Source organism: Thalassophryne amazonica, chromosome 13 (assembly GCF_902500255.1).
Source record: "Thalassophryne amazonica chromosome 13, fThaAma1.1, whole genome shotgun sequence".
NCBI lineage: Eukaryota > Metazoa > Chordata > Actinopteri > Batrachoidiformes > Batrachoididae > Thalassophryne > Thalassophryne amazonica.
Genome location: NC_047115.1, coordinates 4296165 through 4315440, shown reverse-complemented (window position 1 = coordinate 4315440; position 19276 = coordinate 4296165). Strand labels below are relative to the sequence as shown.

The 19276-nt window shown below is 38.3% G+C and overlaps 1 protein-coding gene across 7 annotated transcripts in view; it reads left to right on the top strand.

Annotated features, from left to right (window-relative positions):
• ubr2 (ubiquitin protein ligase E3 component n-recognin 2) overlaps positions 1-19276 on the top strand; it is a 256169-nt gene that overhangs the window by 111570 nt on the left and 125323 nt on the right. For all 7 annotated transcript variants that reach the window (XM_034185748.1, XM_034185745.1, XM_034185746.1 and 4 more), the window contains exon 10: positions 13539-13627. In XM_034185748.1, the coding sequence (XP_034041639.1) occupies positions 13539-13627 (89 nt within the window). The remainder of the gene's footprint in view (positions 1-13538; positions 13628-19276) is intronic.

Below are 19276 nucleotides of genomic sequence, written 5' to 3'. Positions count from 1 at the left end.
TCGCATATTGTGCCTAAAATTTAATTGTGCGAGGAAAAAAAAATAAAACGGGCGCACGTGTGCAAGAATGTATTTCAACCCTTTCATTCGCATTTTGCTCCTAAAATAAATACAGTGGTCCCTAGCTATAACGCGGTTCACCTTTCGCGGCCTCGCTGTTTCGTGGATTTTTTTTAGTCCAATTTTGCATACTTTTTTTTTTTACAGTGCATTGTGTTGCGCGGCCTCATCAAGCAGCCGGTCGCGTCACCGCGAAGGGAGAGCACGCGCATTGTGTTCTGCTGGTCTGTTTATAAGAATCTTATCGCCCAGAAGAAAAAAGAGCACCAACAACTACCCATAACTGTGTTCTACACTCGGAAAATGACACCTGCAGCGAGGTGTGAGTCAGTGGAAAAAGACGTAACAGCGCAGCAGCGCCACGACGCAGAGGCGCGATCAGAGGAACTGTGAAATACTGGTCAGTCACTATTAATAATTTCTTATGTGTCCAACCTCGTATGTTGATCGTTAAAATTAAATTTGTTAGTTCTAAAAGCCATCATAATTATTTATAGGAAAACGGTCTATTTTTATTTCTCAAACAAATGTTTGGGCCTGAAAACAGGTTGGTCTTATCCCCCCCCCCCCCCCCCCCCACAGACACATAAGGGGCCGCATGTGCGTTCCGATTTACTCGGGAAAGGGGGTACATTTTAAGCGTTCGTCTCGGGAAGATTTTTCCCGAGAAAGTCGAGGAAAGGGGGTTGCTTTTCAAATAGGGCTGCCACAACTAGTCGACTAGTCATGACAACGTTGACTAATGAAACTGTCGACAACTAATTTAGTAGTCGACGAGTCGTTTATTTTATTTAAGTCTTTGTTTTTCTCTCAATTCATAGTTTTAGGCAGCGAGCCGTCCTGCCGTCATTTGAATGTTCAAACTTGGATAAGACGGCTGATTAAAACGGTGGCCATCTTATTCAAAGCCGTTTAAAATGCGCAGTTTACTGGAGGAGCTGTGTGTGCGTGCGTGCGTGCGCGGAGTCAACTCGCTGCAGACTGCGAACGGAGGCACGAGACGTTACATTCTGCTGAGAACCATCAGTGCACGTGACACAGCGAGCGCGGAGCAGAGAGAGGATCTTAACTTGAGTGAACATGTTTAAAAAAAAAAAAAAAAAAAACTACTTTACTTTACTTTTCTCTGCTCTCTCTGCCGGTGATTTTCTGACGGCACCAACCTGTTCACACCATGTGTGCGTCGTATACTGAATTTATGAGATCATGAGATGAAATAAACGGTCAAATATCCTTAAAAACATCCTTAAAAAATGAGAATATATAAATGAACTAAGGAAAAATTACGCAAACATTGGCTAAAAAATAAAACCCTGCTGCAGTGATGTTCAGAGGCACAGATCACAAAAAGCAGGTGAGAACTCTGAACTTTAACAGCTGCTATTTTCCAAAGGTATTTATTTGTTCAATCTTAAGTGATGAGGAGAAATAAATGACTTCATCACACTAAAATGAACTGGAGTAAGAATAAAAATACAAGCTGCTGATTTTTGTTATAAATTATAAGTTATAAGCTGCAGCTATATGTTTTATTAATTTCAAAGTGAGTTACCTCTTATTTTATTCTGATTTATTTATACAAAAATATGGGGAGTCAAATCAGCCTGCATTGTTCTGTTCAGTTTATATCAGTTTTCCTGCACGTCTGTGTATTTTTTCCTCTTTATAAGAGTTTGGTGTTTGCATTTGCACCACAAAGTTTTGAAACACAATAAAATGTTCACACTTTTCTTTATAGCAGTTCTGCAACAGAAACAACCACAAATCAGAAAAAGTTGGGATTATGTAAAATGAAGATAAAAATAAAAATGTTGCAGAGTTGTGTCTTGGTGGCTTCCCTCACTTGTCTCCTTCCAGCATGGACATTTAGTTTTTGAGAACTGCCTACCTGACACAGATTTACTATAAAGTACCACACTGTTTGTATTTCTGAATGATTGATGTAAATGAAGTCTAAGAAACAGTCACTGATTTGGAAATGTTCATGTTTTCATCCCGACGTTTATCTGAAAATGCTGCAGACCTTAATTTAGGAAATTCTATATGATCCGACTAGTCGACTAATCGCAAAAATAATCGTTGACTAGTCGACTATCAAAATAGTCGCTTGTGGCAGCCCTATTTTCAAACCATCTCCCGAGAATTTCGAAAAAGGGGGTAGTTTTTCGTCAGACCCCAGTAAAAAGTAAAATTATAAAAAAATATGCAGAAAAGCCTGTGATAGGGGGGTGATTGTCTGAAGGTTTTCCCTAGATAGGGGGTATATTTTCAACATGGGGAACAAGCATAGGTACCCCCTTGAATTGGGGAGTGGGGGGGCCGGGATTTTTCTACTCAGGTTTGAACTTTGAGAGTGTTTACACACGAGAGAAAAGTGAGAAAATGTTCATGCCTGATTGAGAAAAGTGTATAAAGTGTGCAGTGAGGGGTTTTACAGCTTTAAAACGTCTATAATAATTGTAAAAAATAACACTGGCCACTTCGCGGATTTTGCCTATCGCGGGCTATTTTTAGAAGGTAACTCCTGCGATAAACGAGGGACCACTGCATATCCCATAGAGAAAACCATTCCCACATCTGTACAAATCAACAAGAGTAGGTGTGTGTGTGTGAGAGAGTGTGTTGTGGACAGTTGGTTGAATGTAGCTAAGCGTAGCAGGCGACCTGAGTATAAAAAGTGGGACGGGGATGTTGTGTGTGTGAGGGTTTAAAATAATACAAGAAATACACAGCAAAAAGTAATGAAATGGACAAAAGCAATGATGTAAATAACGATAGAAAATGAAGTAAAAAAACAATGAAATAAATACAACATTAGAATCATATAAGGAAGTAAAAAACAATGAAATAAATACATTAGAATCATATAAAATGTGCATGTGTGTGTGGAAAAGGTACTCTCTGTACAGTATGTGTCTTTGTATTAATAATAAAATTGTATCAAGAAATTTCAGTGCTCCTTAAATTTTTATCTGTGCTCCTAAATTTTTTCATTTAGGAGCACCTGTGCTCCTAGTGAAAAAGCTAAGCGTACAGCCCTGGGGGGTCCTTTACCCTCCTTATGTATGACCGTTATTATGGCTTCTGACCACGAGTTTGGGCGATTTCCTGATTTCAGTGCATAGTTGTATAATTTACATAGTATGGGAGTGAGTTCATTCACAAATATTTTGTAGTATTCTCCGGAGAAACCGTCTGTTCCTGGTGATTTATTATTTTTTAGTTTGGTAATAGTTTCTTTAATTTCACTTTCTGTGATGGGCTTTATTAATAGTTCTGCTTCCTCACTTGATAGTTTATTCAATTTAAGGGGCCCTAAGAACTCTGCACTCTCCTTTCTCCTGAAATCTGATTCATCAGTCCTACATAGTTGTTTGTAGTATGTTGCAAAGGAATCTGATATTTTAGTTGGATCGGTTTCTATCTGATTGGTCTCTGGGTTCCTTATCTTGGGGACTGCACGGCTAGATTGGGCTTTTCTGAGTTGAAAGGCCAATAGCCTACTAGCTTTATTACCCATTTCATAATATTTTCTGTTAGTGTATCTAAGAGCTCCCTCTGCCTTATGTGTCAAAACTTCATCCAGTTGTTATCTGACTTTATTTTATTTAAAATGTCTTTATTTCCGTATTGTTTGTGTTCCCTTGTTCATTTTTTTATTTCTGCTTCTAATCCTTGTTGTTTTGCAAGCCTTTGTTTCTTTATTCTAGATCCAATAGAAATAATCTTCCCTCTTATTGTGGCCTTACTGGCATCCCATACAACTGAGGGGGAGACACTTCCATCATCATTGATAGCAAAGTATTCAGAAAGAGCTCTTTGTATTTCTTGTCTGATGTTTGTATCCATTAGTAATGAAACATTAAGCCTCCAGTGTTTAAAATAGTTATCTGCTCCCAAGTTAATTTTCATAGTCACAAGGCCATGGTCCGAAATAGTTATTGGTTCAGTTATACACTCTTTTACCCTGTGTAATTCAGTTTTTGATAAGCAGAAAAAATCTATCCTCGAATAACTTCCGTGTACTTGGGACATAAATGTGAAGTCTCTCTCATTAGGGTGAAGTTGCCGCCAAATATCTACGAGGCCCAATTCCTTCATCATATCTGACAGCCCCTTAGACATTTTAGATTGAGATATTCTTATTGTAGGTAACCTGTCCAGCTTTGAGTTCAAGCTGCAATTGAAGTCACCCCCTACCAGTATAATCCCCTCACTTTTGTCTGCTAGTAAAGCTGCTACCTTTTTGATAAAGTGTGGACAATCTTCATTTGTGGCATACACATTTACAGTTACTTTCATTCCTGCAGTCGTGCCTATCACCATAACATACCTGCCTTCATCATCATTATTATAATACACAGCTTTATTAAACAATATGGCAACCCCTCTCTTCTTTGCTCTCCCACATGATGAGCTATAAACCTGATCGACCCACTCTCTCTTCAGTTTTAGATGCTCCACCTCTGTCAGGTGTGTTTCCTGTATCAGAGCAACAGAACAGTGTAGTTTCTTTAATTGTCCCAGAATTTTCTTCCTCTTGATCAGATTATTGATTCCTCTTATATTATAACTTATGAAATTCAGCTCAGTCATAATCCCTATAGGATCTCACAGTATAGTTCTCTACCTGTTTACTCTTGGACATCAGAGTGTATCTAATCCCTAACAAAGTGATATCAGTTATATATGTCAGGAAAAACAAAACACAAAGAACATAGAATCGAACTTCCACTATATCAATCTGACACAGTAACTGAACTATGACCGTGCCAGATCCCCGTTGGTACTGGGGCAGAGAGGTGTGACCTACCCTCTCTGTGGAAAAAAGTACACACAGTGTAAGTGTGACCAATATTACACTAAACTGTAAAAAAGGTCCAGGTGAGTGTGTTCCACTCATATAATCAGCATAACCGCCTTGGACTATCTAACATATAACCTTATTTTGTGACAACAAAATATATTTGAATAATAAAACTTAGTGATGCTTATTATGTTCCTTTGAGTCGCACCTCGACCCCCAGCTCCTTCAGTAGCGTTGCGGCGCTCGTTAGCGATCCAAACGTCTTCTCTCCAGTGCTCAGCTTAATTTTCAGTTGCGCTGGGTACACACACTTTGCCTGGATGCTCTTCTTTTTAAGTTGTTTAATAACTTCGTGGACCCTCATTTGTTTCTGTTGTAGATCAGGAGAATAATCCTGATCGAAATAGATCCGTTTGCCTTGATAGACAACCGTCCCCTGGCTCCATGCCTGCCTTATGATTATGTCCTTTACCGCTGCGTCCAGAAATCTCACTATTATCGACCTCGGAGGGGCTGTTGGATCTTCAGGTTTAGCCGGGAGGGTGCGGGAGCGGTGTGCCCTTTCAGTCTTAATGTCCATGACTGGTGGTAATTTAAACTCTTTCAGGAGCAGGTCCTTAACAAAACCAGCCGCATCTCCTCCCTCACTATCTTCTGGGATTTGAAAGATCCTGATATTGTTTCTTCTCAGCCTGTTTTGGAGGTCATCGCACTTTGCTGTAAGCTCAATATCACTGTGCAGCAGATACCTCAGTGCTCTGTGGTGGTGCATCTCCGTATCTTCCGCCGTGCTGATTCTCTCCTCCAGCCTTTCCATTCATTGTTCGTGTTCTGCCAGTTGGTTTTTTATGTCGGAAATAGATTGTTCCACACGGTTAAGGGCCAGCTTAGTTTGACTGTGTCCGTCTTGATTTTCTTTTTGGAGTTTTCTCAGTTCTTCCAGTACCGTTGTATCTGATTGACTTGTGTTGCTATTAGCCGAGTTCTTGCTAGTTGGGCTCTGCGGATTCGGCTTATTATCCTCTTTTCCTCGTGAGGGGTCAAGTTTCTCCTGTCTTCTTTGTCCAGCGGAGGAGCTCATGTTTTAGTAATCTATTTTTAACGTTTCGGCGTCAAATTGTTATAGTTGTCACACTTATTTTCATTTATGTCCAGCGGAGCTCAGTTACATTGCTGCCACTACATCTATGACTTCACCGGAAGTCCCTAAACCTACTTCTAGGCATCTTATATATGCTACTGTGGAACCACCCCTAAATCCAAACAGTTCAACTGTCAACCCCACTGAGGTCCTTAGTCTGGGTCTCATGAACACAAGATCACTGTCCTCAAAGGTATTGTTGGTTAATGCTCTAATTATTGATCATCACTTAGATATGATTGGGTTACTTGGCGTAAACCTACAGCTGTCCTCCCCTTAAATGAGGCCTACCCACCAGCATATACATTTACTCACGTCCCTCATGATGTGAAGCAAGGTGTTGGTGTAAATCTAGGTTTAGCTTATTAGCTGTTGGGGGTCACGAATATAACTCGTTTGAGCATCTGATTCTCTGCTCTGCTCCTGATATTACGCATTGCCAAGGTCAGAAGAATAAAAATCATTTGTATTACTTTGTCACTGTATTTACACTTCCTGGCCCATATTCTGAATTCTTAGATGAATTTGGTGTGTTCATCTCTAACTTGTCAACTAGTGCAGACAACATTCTGATCATTGGTGACTTTAACATTCATATAAATAAGCTTCTGATCCCATCTTCAAATCATTCATGGAAATTGTGGATGCATTAAGATTTCGGCAATGCGTAAGGGATTCTATGCACATTAGTGGTTCTCGCACATTGTATTCCTGTCATGAATATTGACATCATGCCCCTTACATCAGTGGTCTCTGATCACTCACTTTTTAAGTTTACAGTTTCGCTGCTGTGTTTAGTGGAACAACAACCTTATTTATCACTATGGAGATGCATCAACTTCTCAACTAAGACTGAACTCGAAGTTAGACTGCCTGATGTCTTAGCTTCACATTTGGAAAATGCCCAATCATTGGACAGTCTTGTGGATAGTTTAAACTCAGCGCTCAAAACTACACTCAACATGATTGCGCCACCTGTGTTAAAACTGTGCTCCCACAAAACACAGTCACCTTGCATGTGCGTGGCGTTTACGAGGCTGCTAAAAGCCCATTATCTGTGCACCTGGCAGCTACGCAGGAACTGAGAGGCTGTTTTTGGAGTGGCTGCCCTCTTGCGCACACAATTCCACCTGCTCTGTGCGCTGGACGCTGTATATAAAATAATTATTTTGTTGCGGATTAATCATTTTCTGCCAAACCTTCGATGTTGAAAACACCTCTAATCACTTCTGGAATCACAGAGGACTGTTTCATCTGGACGCTTTTTTCCTCTCTTTCCTGCTTCATGTGAAATACATTTTGAACAGCTTAAGGTAACTATTTTTAATGTTTTTATAGCTTGATAATACAGTTCCTAGCTGTAAAAGTATATCTATAGTTGATTTAATATCTTGTTATGGATCACATGAGCTCTGCTGTGTGCGCACTGTACGCAGTGACTCATCACGCTTCAAAGGAGCATTTAGACAGACGCCAGCTCACAAGAGTGATTTTTCAGTCAATATTGGACGAATACAAAGTTAAAATTTGGGTGACTGTGTGAAAGTGTTTTGAAGACAGAACACAAAGTTAAAAGTTGTATCATGGTGACTTGTAAGCTGTGGAATTAAAAAAAAAAAAAAAAAAAAAAAAAATATATATATATATATATTTGAAAATGATCCACAGGTGTATATAATAAAAGCGGCCACCTCCATTCTGTATGCAGAACGGCATCGCGCGCAAAAGAGCGGTTTTGCAGAAATAAATGGACAAACACAAAGTTAAAAGTGATCACAATGTATAAATGACTGTGTTTAAAGCCAGAGAAAAAATAAAGCCAGCAAGTCACGGATGGAAAGGAAGCCAGTGAGACGGAACACAGAAGCGGCTCTGCAGGAATGGAGAACAGCAGCATGCGCAAAAGAGCGATTTTGCAGAAATAAACGGACAAACATAGTTTTGTGTGTTTAAAGCCGCAGAACAAAAGCCAGCGAGCCGCAGAGCCAGCGAGGAGCACAGAGGCGGCTCTCTGGGAACCCGTGGTTCGGTTCTAGCTGGTCTGGTGCATTACAGGTGGACAGCAGCCTGGCGCACAGCGCACAACCGCGGGACTGTGCTGGAGTGTCTATTTTTGGACTGCGTTTAAAAAAATGTGACATCTTTAAATGCTGCTGTGAATCTATGAATTGAAAACCCACATTTTAAAGGGACCAGGTGTGGGAAGGCTGGAGGTTTGGACCAAACCCATGCCTAAACGTGCGCCAACACGGTGTTTTCATGGCACTGTCACGGCACTACGTGGTTTAGTGTGGCTGATGTGAGCCATGCGAGGCTCTAATGACAAGTCGGTCGTGGCTCACTAGAGGCTGCTACATGGCACATGCAGGGTACAGAGAGGCACGTAGAGGCACCTTCATAGCAGATACATGATGGATGAAAACTTGGGTCATTCTTCAAATAATCGCTGACACACCCATGTGTGGCTTATTATTCATCCTTCATTATTCGGTGGGACCCAGGCATAAGGCAAGAGATCTAGAACGGAAATGGCGTAGTTCAAAACTAGAAGTATTCCACCTTGCGTGGCGTGATGCTATCTTAGACTATAAGCATGCATTACTGGCTACAAAGTGGACCTATTACTCTGATTTGATCAACAAAAACAAGCATAACTCAAAGTTCTTGTTCGACACGGTGGCAACATTTATTCATGGACAACCACCTGTAGTTTGCTCTCCTTTTACAGCACAAGATTTCCTGGATTACTTTGAGAAGAAAATAGAAGACATCAGGGTAAACATATCCCAGCATGCCTTAACCCAGCCACTACACCCTGCTATTGAGGTGGGCACCACTACCGAGGTATTACCTAGATTTACAGAATTTGCTAGTATCTCACTAGGCATGCTGACAAATCTCGTAACGTCTACAAAAAGCACAACCTGTTTATTTTATCCTGTACCAACAAAACTGTAAGGACCTGTGGCCCACTCTTGGGGCGATTGTGCTGGAAATGATTAATCTTTATTTAACTTCTGGATCTTTTCCTAAATGTTTCAAATCTGCAGTGATTAAACCATTACTTAAGAAACTTAATCTTGACCCTAGTGTATTGAAAAATTATCAGCTGATATCAAATCTATAATTTTGCTTTAAAATTCTGGAAAAAGTGGTGTCACGGCAGCTCGTAGACTATCATACTGAGAATAATCTCTTTGAGCCACTTCAGTCTGCTTTTAGAAAGTATTCCACAGAGACGGCTCTTACTAAAGTGGTGAATGATCTTCTGCTTACAATGGATTCTGACAACACTACGGTTCTGTTGCTGTTAGATCTCAGTGCTGCATTTGATATCGTGGATCATCATATTCTACTTGATAGGCTGGAAAATCATTTTGGGATTACTGGGAGTGTCCTTGCATGACTGACGTCATACTTGACCAGTCGTTCTTACTGTTTTGTACAATAACACTACCTCTAACGTTAGTGACATGAAATTTGGGGTTCCACAGGGGTCCGTCTTAGGCCACTTGCTTTTCTCCCTTTATATTGCTGTGTTTTTTAGTATTGCCTTACACTGCTATGTTAATGATACTCAGTTATACATGCCGATAATTGCTGGTAATCTCATCCACATAAAATCCTTAGAAGATTGCCTTGCATCAGTGATAAATTGGATGTCTAGAAACGTCCTACTTTTAAACTCTGTTGAGACTGAAATGATGGTTCTTGGTCCAGTGAGACATCATCAATTTGACCAGTTAACTCTTAGCCTAGGCTTGTGTGTCTTACATCACACTGACAAAGTGAGGAACCTTGGGGTAATTTTTGATCCTTCATTGTCCTTTGATCTCCACATTAGAAATATTACTAGGACTGCTTTCTTCCACGTGCGAAATATAGCAAAGATTTGTTCCATCCTGTTTATGGCTGATGCTGAGACCCTGATCCATGCGTTTGTTCCTTCTAGATTGGACTAAAGCAGTGTTCTGTTTTCTGTTTTTCTGCAGTTTGGCATTACGGGTTTAAATTGGTTCAAAATGCTGCAGTCAGACTTTTGACACAAAGCAGAAAGTTTGACCACCTTACACCCATTTTGGCATCTCTTCACTGGCTTCCTGGCCCAATGAGACCAGATTTTAAGGTTCTGCTACTAGCCTATAAAATTGTTCACTGTCTGGCACCTCCCTACTTAGCTGACCTAATTACCCTACGTACCGGCCCAGGCTTTGCGTACTCAGGGTGCAGGACTACTTTGTGTCCCTAAGGTGAATAAGAAGTCTGCAGGTCACAGAGCTTTCTCTTATCGTGCCCCTGTACTGTGAAATGATCTCCCTGTGTCAATAAAGCAGTCAGATTCTGTGGAGACTTTCAAGTCCAGACTTAAGACGCAGTTATTTTCCCTTTCATATTGCTAGCATACTGGCATAGTATGTTACTATGTTATTTATTTATTTATTACTCTTTTAATTGTGCTTTTTAATCTTTTTATTGATTTTGCTTTTTTAATTATTTTGTGTGAAGCACCTTGATGCGACACTGTTGTGAGTTGGCGCCAGAGGCGGAATGAAGTTACTGTCAAGTCATTCTCAAGTCATGAATTAGCAAGTCCTCAAGTCAAGTCTCAATTCAGCTTGCAAATAATTGGTGGGAATTAAGACTCAGGGCTGTGAAAACTCAGCGGATCCGTGAAATTCCGCTGATTTCATCATGGGGAGGAGGGGGGGTGTTAGTGTTTTACTCTGTAATTGTGATCGTCACTGAATTTTTAAAATGTCCATCTCAAAGTGTTCTTTTTTTTATGACATCGTGCAAGTTTTATAAGTGTGCGGAGATCTGTGGACACTGATCTCTGTGTTACAGATACAAATCAGTGTCCTCGGATCCGCGGATTTTCGAAGAGAAAAAAGCCTTGTTGTTGTGACAGTTGTCATAAAGTGAGACTGGTTGGTTGCTGCGGCGACACTTAAGCTAAGCGTAGCGTGTGGACATCGCAAACCTTTAGAGCTCCAAAGTTTTTAAAAGAAGAATTGTGCGGCACGTCTGTATCATGGGCCGACGTCAGCCAGAGAGAAGATGGTGAGAAAGACTGTTTGAAAGTCTGATAAGGACAAGAATTCATGGAATTGTCACTGGATTCATCAACACATTTGAAAGATGAAAGAAATGGGAAAAGTGAACTGTGCCCTCTCAGGAAACACAGTAAACATTGTGCTGTTCAAACAGAATTTTAGACTTTTTTCATTAATCTGGACTTTGTCATTGGGAAAAGACACTGTGGCTTTGAGTGGATTTACAGGAATTTACACAAGAATATAAATTAGGTTTTATTAATGTAGACTTTTTTCATAAGAAAAAGATACTGTGACTTTGAATGGATTTACAGGAATTTACACAAGAATATAAATTAGTTTTATTAATGTAGACTTTTTTCATTGGAAAAAGACACTGTGGCTTTGACTGGATTTACAGGAATTTACACAAGAATATAAATTAGTTTTATTAATGTAGACTTTTTTCATTGGAAAAAGACACCGTGGCTTTGAATGGATTTACAGGAATTTACACAAGAATATAAATTAGTTTTTATTAATGTAGACTTTTTCATGAGAAAAAGATACTGTGACTTTGAATGGATTTACAGGAATTTACACAAGAATATAAATTAGTTTTATTAATGTAGACTTTTTTCATTGGAAAAAGACACCGTGGCTTTGAATGGATTTACAGGAATTTACACAAGAATATAAATTAGTTTTATTAATGTAGGCTTTTTTCATGGGAAAAAGACACCGTGGCTTTGAGTGGATTCACAGGAATTTATGCAAGAATATAAATTAGTTTTATTAATGTAGACTTTTTTCATGAGAAAAAGACACTGGCTTTGAGTGGATTTAGATGAATTTACACAAGAATATAAATTAGTTTTATTAATGTAGACTTTTTTCATGAGAAAAGATACTGTGACTTTGAATGGATTTACAGGAATTTACATAAGAATACAAATTAGTTTTATTAATGTAGACTTTTTTTCATGGGGAAAAAGACAGTGGCTTTGAATGGATTCACAGGAATTTACACAATAATATAAATTAGTTTTATTAATGTAGACTTTTTCTATGGGGAAAAAGACACTTTGGCTTTGAGTGGATTCACAGGAATTTACGCAAGAATATAAATTAGTTTTATTAATGTAGACTTTTTCATGAGAAAAAGATACTGTGACTTTGAATGGATTTACAGGAATTTACACAAGAATATAAATGAGTTTTATTAATGTAGACTTTTTTCATTGGAAAAAGACACCGTGGCTTTGAACGGATTTACAGGAATTTACACAAGAATATAAATTAGTTTTATTAATGTAGACTTTTTTCATGAGAAAAAGACACTGGCTTTGAGTGGATTTACATGAATTTACACAAGAATATAAATGAGTTTTATTAATGTAGACTTTTTTCATTGGAAAAAGACACTGTGGCTTTGAGTGGATTTACAGGAATTTACACAAGAATATAAATTAGTTTTATTAATGTAGACTTTTTTCATGAGAAAAGATACTGTGACTTTGAATGGATTTACAGGAATTTACATAAGAATACAAATTAGTTTTATTAATGTAGACTTTTTTTCATGGGGAAAAAGACAGTGGCTTTGAATGGATTCACAGGAATTTACACAATAATATAAATTAGTTTTATTAATGTAGACTTTTTCCATGGGGAAAAAGACACTGTGGCTTTGACTGGATTCACAGGAATTTACACAAGAATATAAATTAGTTTTATTAATGTAAACTTTTTTCATGGTAAAAAGACACTGTGGCTTTGAATGGATTCACAGGAATTTACACAAGAATCTAAATTTGTTTTATTAATGTAGACTTTTTTCATTGGAAAAAGACACTGTGGCTTTGAGTGGATTCACAGGAATTTACACAAGAAAATAAATTAGTTTTATTAATGTAGACTTTTTTCATTGGAAAAAGACACCGTGGCTTTGAGTGGATTCACAGGAATTTACACAAGAATCTAAATTTGTTTTATTAATGTAGACTTTTTTCATTGGAAAAAGACACTGGCTTTGAGTGGATTCACAGGAATTTACACAAGAAAATAAATTAGTTTTATTAATGTAGACTTTTTTCATTGGAAAAAGACACCGTGGCTTTGAATGGATTCACAGGAATTTACACAAGAATATAAATTAGTTTTATTAATGTAAACTTTTTTCATGGGAAAAAGACACCGTGGCTTTGAGTGGATTCACAGGAATTTACACAAGAATATAAATTAGTTTTATTAATGTAAACTTTTTTCATGGGAAAAAGACACTGTGGCTTTGAATGGATGCACAGGAATTTACACAAGAATATAAATTAGTTTTATTAATGTAGACTTTTTCATGAGAAAAAGATACTGTGACTTTGAATGGATTCACAGGAATTTACACAATAATATAAATTAGTTTTATTAATGTAGACTTTTTAAACCTTTGGATCTGAATGTTGCTGGCTCCGCCCACCTCTGCAGTGCTCTTTCCCTGCAGGAGCGAGAAACATCTACCACCAGCTGCTGATGAACAGTCTGCTTATGGATTTCAAGTACAAGAAAGTCTTTGCCATCCAGTTTGCCAAGGTAACACACCAGCCCCGCCCACATGGTGACCGCAGCCACTGATTACATTTATACAAACCATCAATCAAAGTGTATGAGTGCTTCTTCTGCTGGGGTGGTACAGTGCGACTCCACTGGCGTCTCTGTCAGCACAGACGTGACTGTTTATCCAGCATGTCCAAAAGTTCTGGAATGTGGCTGCTGCTGTATTTCCCAAATTACATCACAGAGTGTGTTCTGTGGTGCTGCATCAGTGTTACTGCAAGCTAAGAGACACTTAAGGAGTGCACGCACACACACACACACACCCACACACTTTTAGTGCAACTGCTGGTCATTACTGTCATTTACTTTAAAGTCATTTTCACATGAAGGCTGCGATAAATTTCAGGAGAAGTTGTACAAAACGTTATTTTTCATGTGAACTGTGTTACTGGTTTGTGGTGTTGGACAGCTGCATGGAAACGGGGGTGGGGTCGAGTCAAATTCCAAAGTTTTGTACTTGCCTCATGTTACCTTTCATATACAGTTTGTTCATGCACACATATGCACGCACACTTTGGAGTCTGACGTGTGCGATCACCACACAGATCTAGTTTAGGGCGGTTTGTTGATCAGATTTGGATTCATCTCAGTAATGATCTAAGCAGTGTGGGTGGATGTGGACTGCTGTCACAGACCGAACGGTCCACCCTGCCTTCACCGCGCATGCGTCTGTAGCCGTGGTTCAACGATTATCACCTCGTTTCTGCTTCAAACTGCCTCCAGTCATCATCTGTCTCAGCCACAGATATCTGAAGCTTTTCTACAACAATCATTTCCACATAAATTCAGCATTATTTCAGAATAAAAGATGGAGGAGGCAATCAGAGTGCCACAGCTACACGAGCTGCTAGCTGATGCGTTCACTGCACGTCAGTCATTTCAAAACGTCAGAGTTTTGCCTCGTTTCTGCTTCAAACTGACTTTAAAATGATTTAAGAAGTTTTCCTTTGTCATCTGATGGTTAATAATCACATTAATCCATTTGATCACTTTGGGTGAAGAGACTCAGACTCAGTCAGACTCAGAGGAGCTGCTGAGCTCCAAAATGACTCATGCGCAGTGGAGTCAGGATGGACCAGTTTTTAGGGGGGCGTTCGGTCAGCGACATCGACTCTCAGACCTGCTGCTCTTTGATTTTTTTTTTGTTTGTTTGTTTTGTATTGAGTGAATAAAGTTAGAGAAGAAGCTGCTTTAACTCGCAGTTGTTCAGGTCTGTTTCTTCTGCTGTGTGATGAATTTCGGGCTGCGGGGGGGTGGGGGTGGGGGGAGCGTAGAGTGCCTTAATTGAGAGAGTGGCCTCAACTCAGAACATGGCGCCATTTTGGTTCCAACTGCACTGAACTACTGAATGAACCTTTTATGTTTTAACATTTTTTTTAATCATTTAACCACATACAGCAACACATCCAGGTACAGGTATCAAAATAAATATAAAAATAGTTAAACTATCAAATTTTAAATTGCTGATGATTTATTTAATTAATTTAAAGTCTGATTTATGCAGCTGCAGCTCTGTAACTCCGTGTCATACAATGATGTGTGTGACAGTTTTAAAGTTCTCCGTCTCTGGATTTTGCTTCATTCTGGACTCATTTGACCCTCAGCAAGCTTTTCTTTCTACAGTCATCACCTGCAAATCAAAGATAAGCTGAACAATTTCCTCTTTTACAGACTTTTCTGATCCATTTTAATCACTGTGCACACTGTAAAAACTGTTATAATATGATGGATTGAAAGCAGGAAAGTGTCAAATCACAGCCTTTTTCTGTGTCTGATTTAACAGGTGCACATCAGGCTGCAAGTCTGAGTCTGAACACTGTTTGAAAAAAATAAATGGTTGGACTTTTAATCACAGAAATGACTCCAGTCCCACTTTCCTCAAATCTGCCAGTGTCAGAGCTGAACTTTAATTTGTACCTCTGTTACTGTGCACATCCAGACTGCTCAGAGTTTTAATGGAAATACATTATGATCAGATGGGACATTTTATCCGATGTGAGTGAAAAATCCGTTATACAAAATCAGTTATATACGATGTTTATTACATGGAAAACAATACAAAACCTTTTGGACGTTTTTTTGTCCGGTGACTGTGAATATCTGGTTTATACGATGACGGTTTAGGTGAGTTTTACTGTACATGAAAATTCAGTAAGGTATATCTTATATATTATATTCCAATTCTAAGGTGGAACTATGCTAGTATATAAAGGTATATCTAAATATCTAAAAAGGAAGAGTAAAATAGGAGAGTAGAAAAGAGTAGAGTGGAGCCACTTAGGTGCCTGGTCTTGAGAACCAGGGATGGTAGGTTAAAAAGCTTTTTTATCCCATGGGAACTCTCCCTACCCACCCAAGCGGCTCAAGAAAAAGGTATATATAATATAATAAATAATAAATAAATAAATAATAAGACATAAGGATAAGACATCACCGGAGAAGATTCTAGTAAAGGTAATTTAGTATGTAGACTGGCAGTAAAATTAAATATAATTAGTAGGCTAAGCTATAAATCTGGTATTTTATTATAGAAACAGAAGCTATGAGTGTGTGAGTGTACTGGTATCTAAAGTAACTCTGTTAGCATACTATAGGAAAATAAAAAGTATAATCATTATGCTATCAAATGGAAACCTAACAACTTAGGTACTATATGTTGATGTCATTAGAGGAACACATAAACTGATGAATCATTAAAAATCTACACCATGTAAAATAAAATTGTAAATGGCAAAAATAAGATAGTTATAGTAGAAGAGCTAAATTATCCATGAATAATCCAACCATACCCAGCAAGCTAACACGATAAACAAAAATGGTAATTAGTGTATAAAGTATAATAGCGTAGTTAAACCTACAGTAATGTATTAACAGATACATATAAAATAAATGTGGGCAAAAGTATGAATTAGTGTGGATTATTAAACACAAAAGAACCAACTATTTTGTAAGATACGATAAACGTTGCTACAGCCTGCTAGATAAGCTAACATTAGCTGTTAGCAGTGGTGGGCACAGTTTCGATAATCCGATAACCGATAATTATCGAAGATAATGTTTTCACTATCGGATTATCTTTTTTGATAACTTTAAAAACCATTATCTGACTAATTATCTTGCAATAAATTTTTTGTCCGATAATTTTTAGACCGATAACGTAGTAAATAAAGCTGAACAGCTACAAATATTTATAAAACTTAAAATCAGTTGAGCACCTACCTGTTAAATGTTTTGTAGCAGATGTGTAGTTCTACCCTCTGCAAAACAGAGAAGACCTGCTTTAAGAAGAAACCGCTCTATCCTCTGCAAGCAAAGGAGAACTGGTCCCAGAGAAAAACTAATTTGTCTTAACCCCATACTGATACACAGGCAATATCACCCAAGTCATCCAGAGGGATACATTTTTAACTTATGGTTCAACTTTTAACCAAACTAATGTCGGACAAGTTATTTAAATTGATGTCATGTCTGAAGTTTTATAAAGTGAAAATATCAGATATATGTTTTAGTTTTAAAGTAATGCGCTAATTTTTAAGGTTTTAGTCTGGATATATGCTGTGCCCAGCAGTGCATTATGGGTAGGATAGTGTAATAGTACGTTCACGACATGAGAAATGCATTTGAAACACTCTGATAAGGCTCTACGGACAACAGCATTAAACTCTAGTGCCTAAAACGCTCATGAATATATTGTCTGGGTTTATAGATGTTGTTATTGTGTCTGCGTTTACTAAATTCCACGCATCTTAAATGTAGCAGACATGGATTATCTGGAATTTTGTTTTGGCAAGTTTTCAAGGTCTCTACTGCCATCTACTGGCCAGTAGTGTTCATTCGCCCTATTGACGTATTCCATAATCCCTTACATGCCAGAGAGTCGCTGCAGTCAACAACATATAATCAACACGAAGACAGTTGTAAATTAATATTATACTACAAAAATGTATTTTTTATGCTTTTTGTCACGTTAATAAGAGACTGCTGCATGATACCCTGAAAACTTGCTAAAACACTTATAACGAATAATCCGTGTCTGTTACGTTTAATTTGCGTGGAATTTAATAAACGCAAACCGAATTTCAGACATATATATTAGTCTGGAACAAAGAGGACAAACAGTGTTGTAAAGAACAATAATAGACGTTAAAGAGCAAACTTCACTTTCCCCCAGAATGACATGATCAGGAAGCGATTGTAGCTCACATCAGCTCCCATTGAAAATAACGGAGAGACAGACTGTGATTCTCACGTTTACATAAAACAAACACAATAACAACATCTATAAACCCAGAGAATATATTCACGAGAGTTTTAGGCACAATATAAAAATAGTTTTATATTGCGATGTTAATGGTGTTGTCTGTGTGTAGTTAATGTGCAGCGTGATCAGAGCGTCTCAATGCAGTTCTCAATGTTACTGAGATCTCGCAGCGCAGCGTCCTCTCCGAGGTTTTACAGCAGGGGTAGGCAACCTGTTCCAGAAAGAGCCATGAGGGTGCAGGTTTTCTTTGCAGCCACTGACTCCACCATGTGATTTTACTGATTATCACTTTGAGCAGATGGAATCAGTTAATCAGTGAAATAACCTGGTGGAGTCAGTGGCTGCAAAGAAAACCTGCACCCTCATGGCTCTTTCTGGAACAGGTTGCCTACCCCTGTTTTACAGGATTTGAATCGTCAATAGGGTGAATAGCCAACATTTATGTGCCAAGACAATATTGAGTGCACATTTTACAATATAATAAAATGTGTGCCCATTGAACAATATAATAAAACGTGCACAACATCATAAAACATCAAATTCATGAGAGCACATGACATATTGTGTGAGAAATAGGTCATAAAGATAAGATAAAACGTAAAATTCTCTCCACATGCAAAACATTTTGCGATGACACTTCCAGGGCTCCGTAAAAATGCCTGTTTTTAAAAATAAAAAATGGAATAGTTCGCAAAATCACATTTATCTGTAAACACCAACACACGACACACGTCACATTAACGTGTTGGTTTACATAATGAATGACCAATAAGTGTTTAGTAGAGGCACTTTTACCCAGAATCCTTTGCGATCTGTCTGTTTGTTACAAAACCTCAGAATTAGTGCATTCGTAAGCATTAAAAGATATGTTATATTTTAACTTTGTACAAATGACAGAATTGACATTAATGGAGTTATTCTATCGGTATTAATGTTATTTATAAATCAAAACCATAAGTCAGCACTGCTTTATTTTCCAAGACCTCTGCCTGACGGGAGCATTATGATTGGTAGAGAGCTGCGTTTGGTGGCTGCTCTCAGCTTGCGTCTGTGGTGGAAGCCGTGTAGTAAACAAGAGCTTCCAGCAGGGGGCAGGATGTTCAAAGACAGAAGTGCTGACTCATCGTTTGGGTCTGTTGTAGCTTTTGATGCTACCAGAAGCGACTGTAGTGTTAAAACTCAAAATCAGTTTGTTAGTAGTTGCAAATATACCAGAGACAACACTGTAATTTATCGGTTATCTGTAACTTCCGATACATTTTTGGGTGGTTTATCCTTTTATCTTTATCAAAGATAACTTTTCAGTTATCTTATTATCTGTTATCAAAGTAAATTTTTTGGTTATCTGTGCCCACCACTGGCTG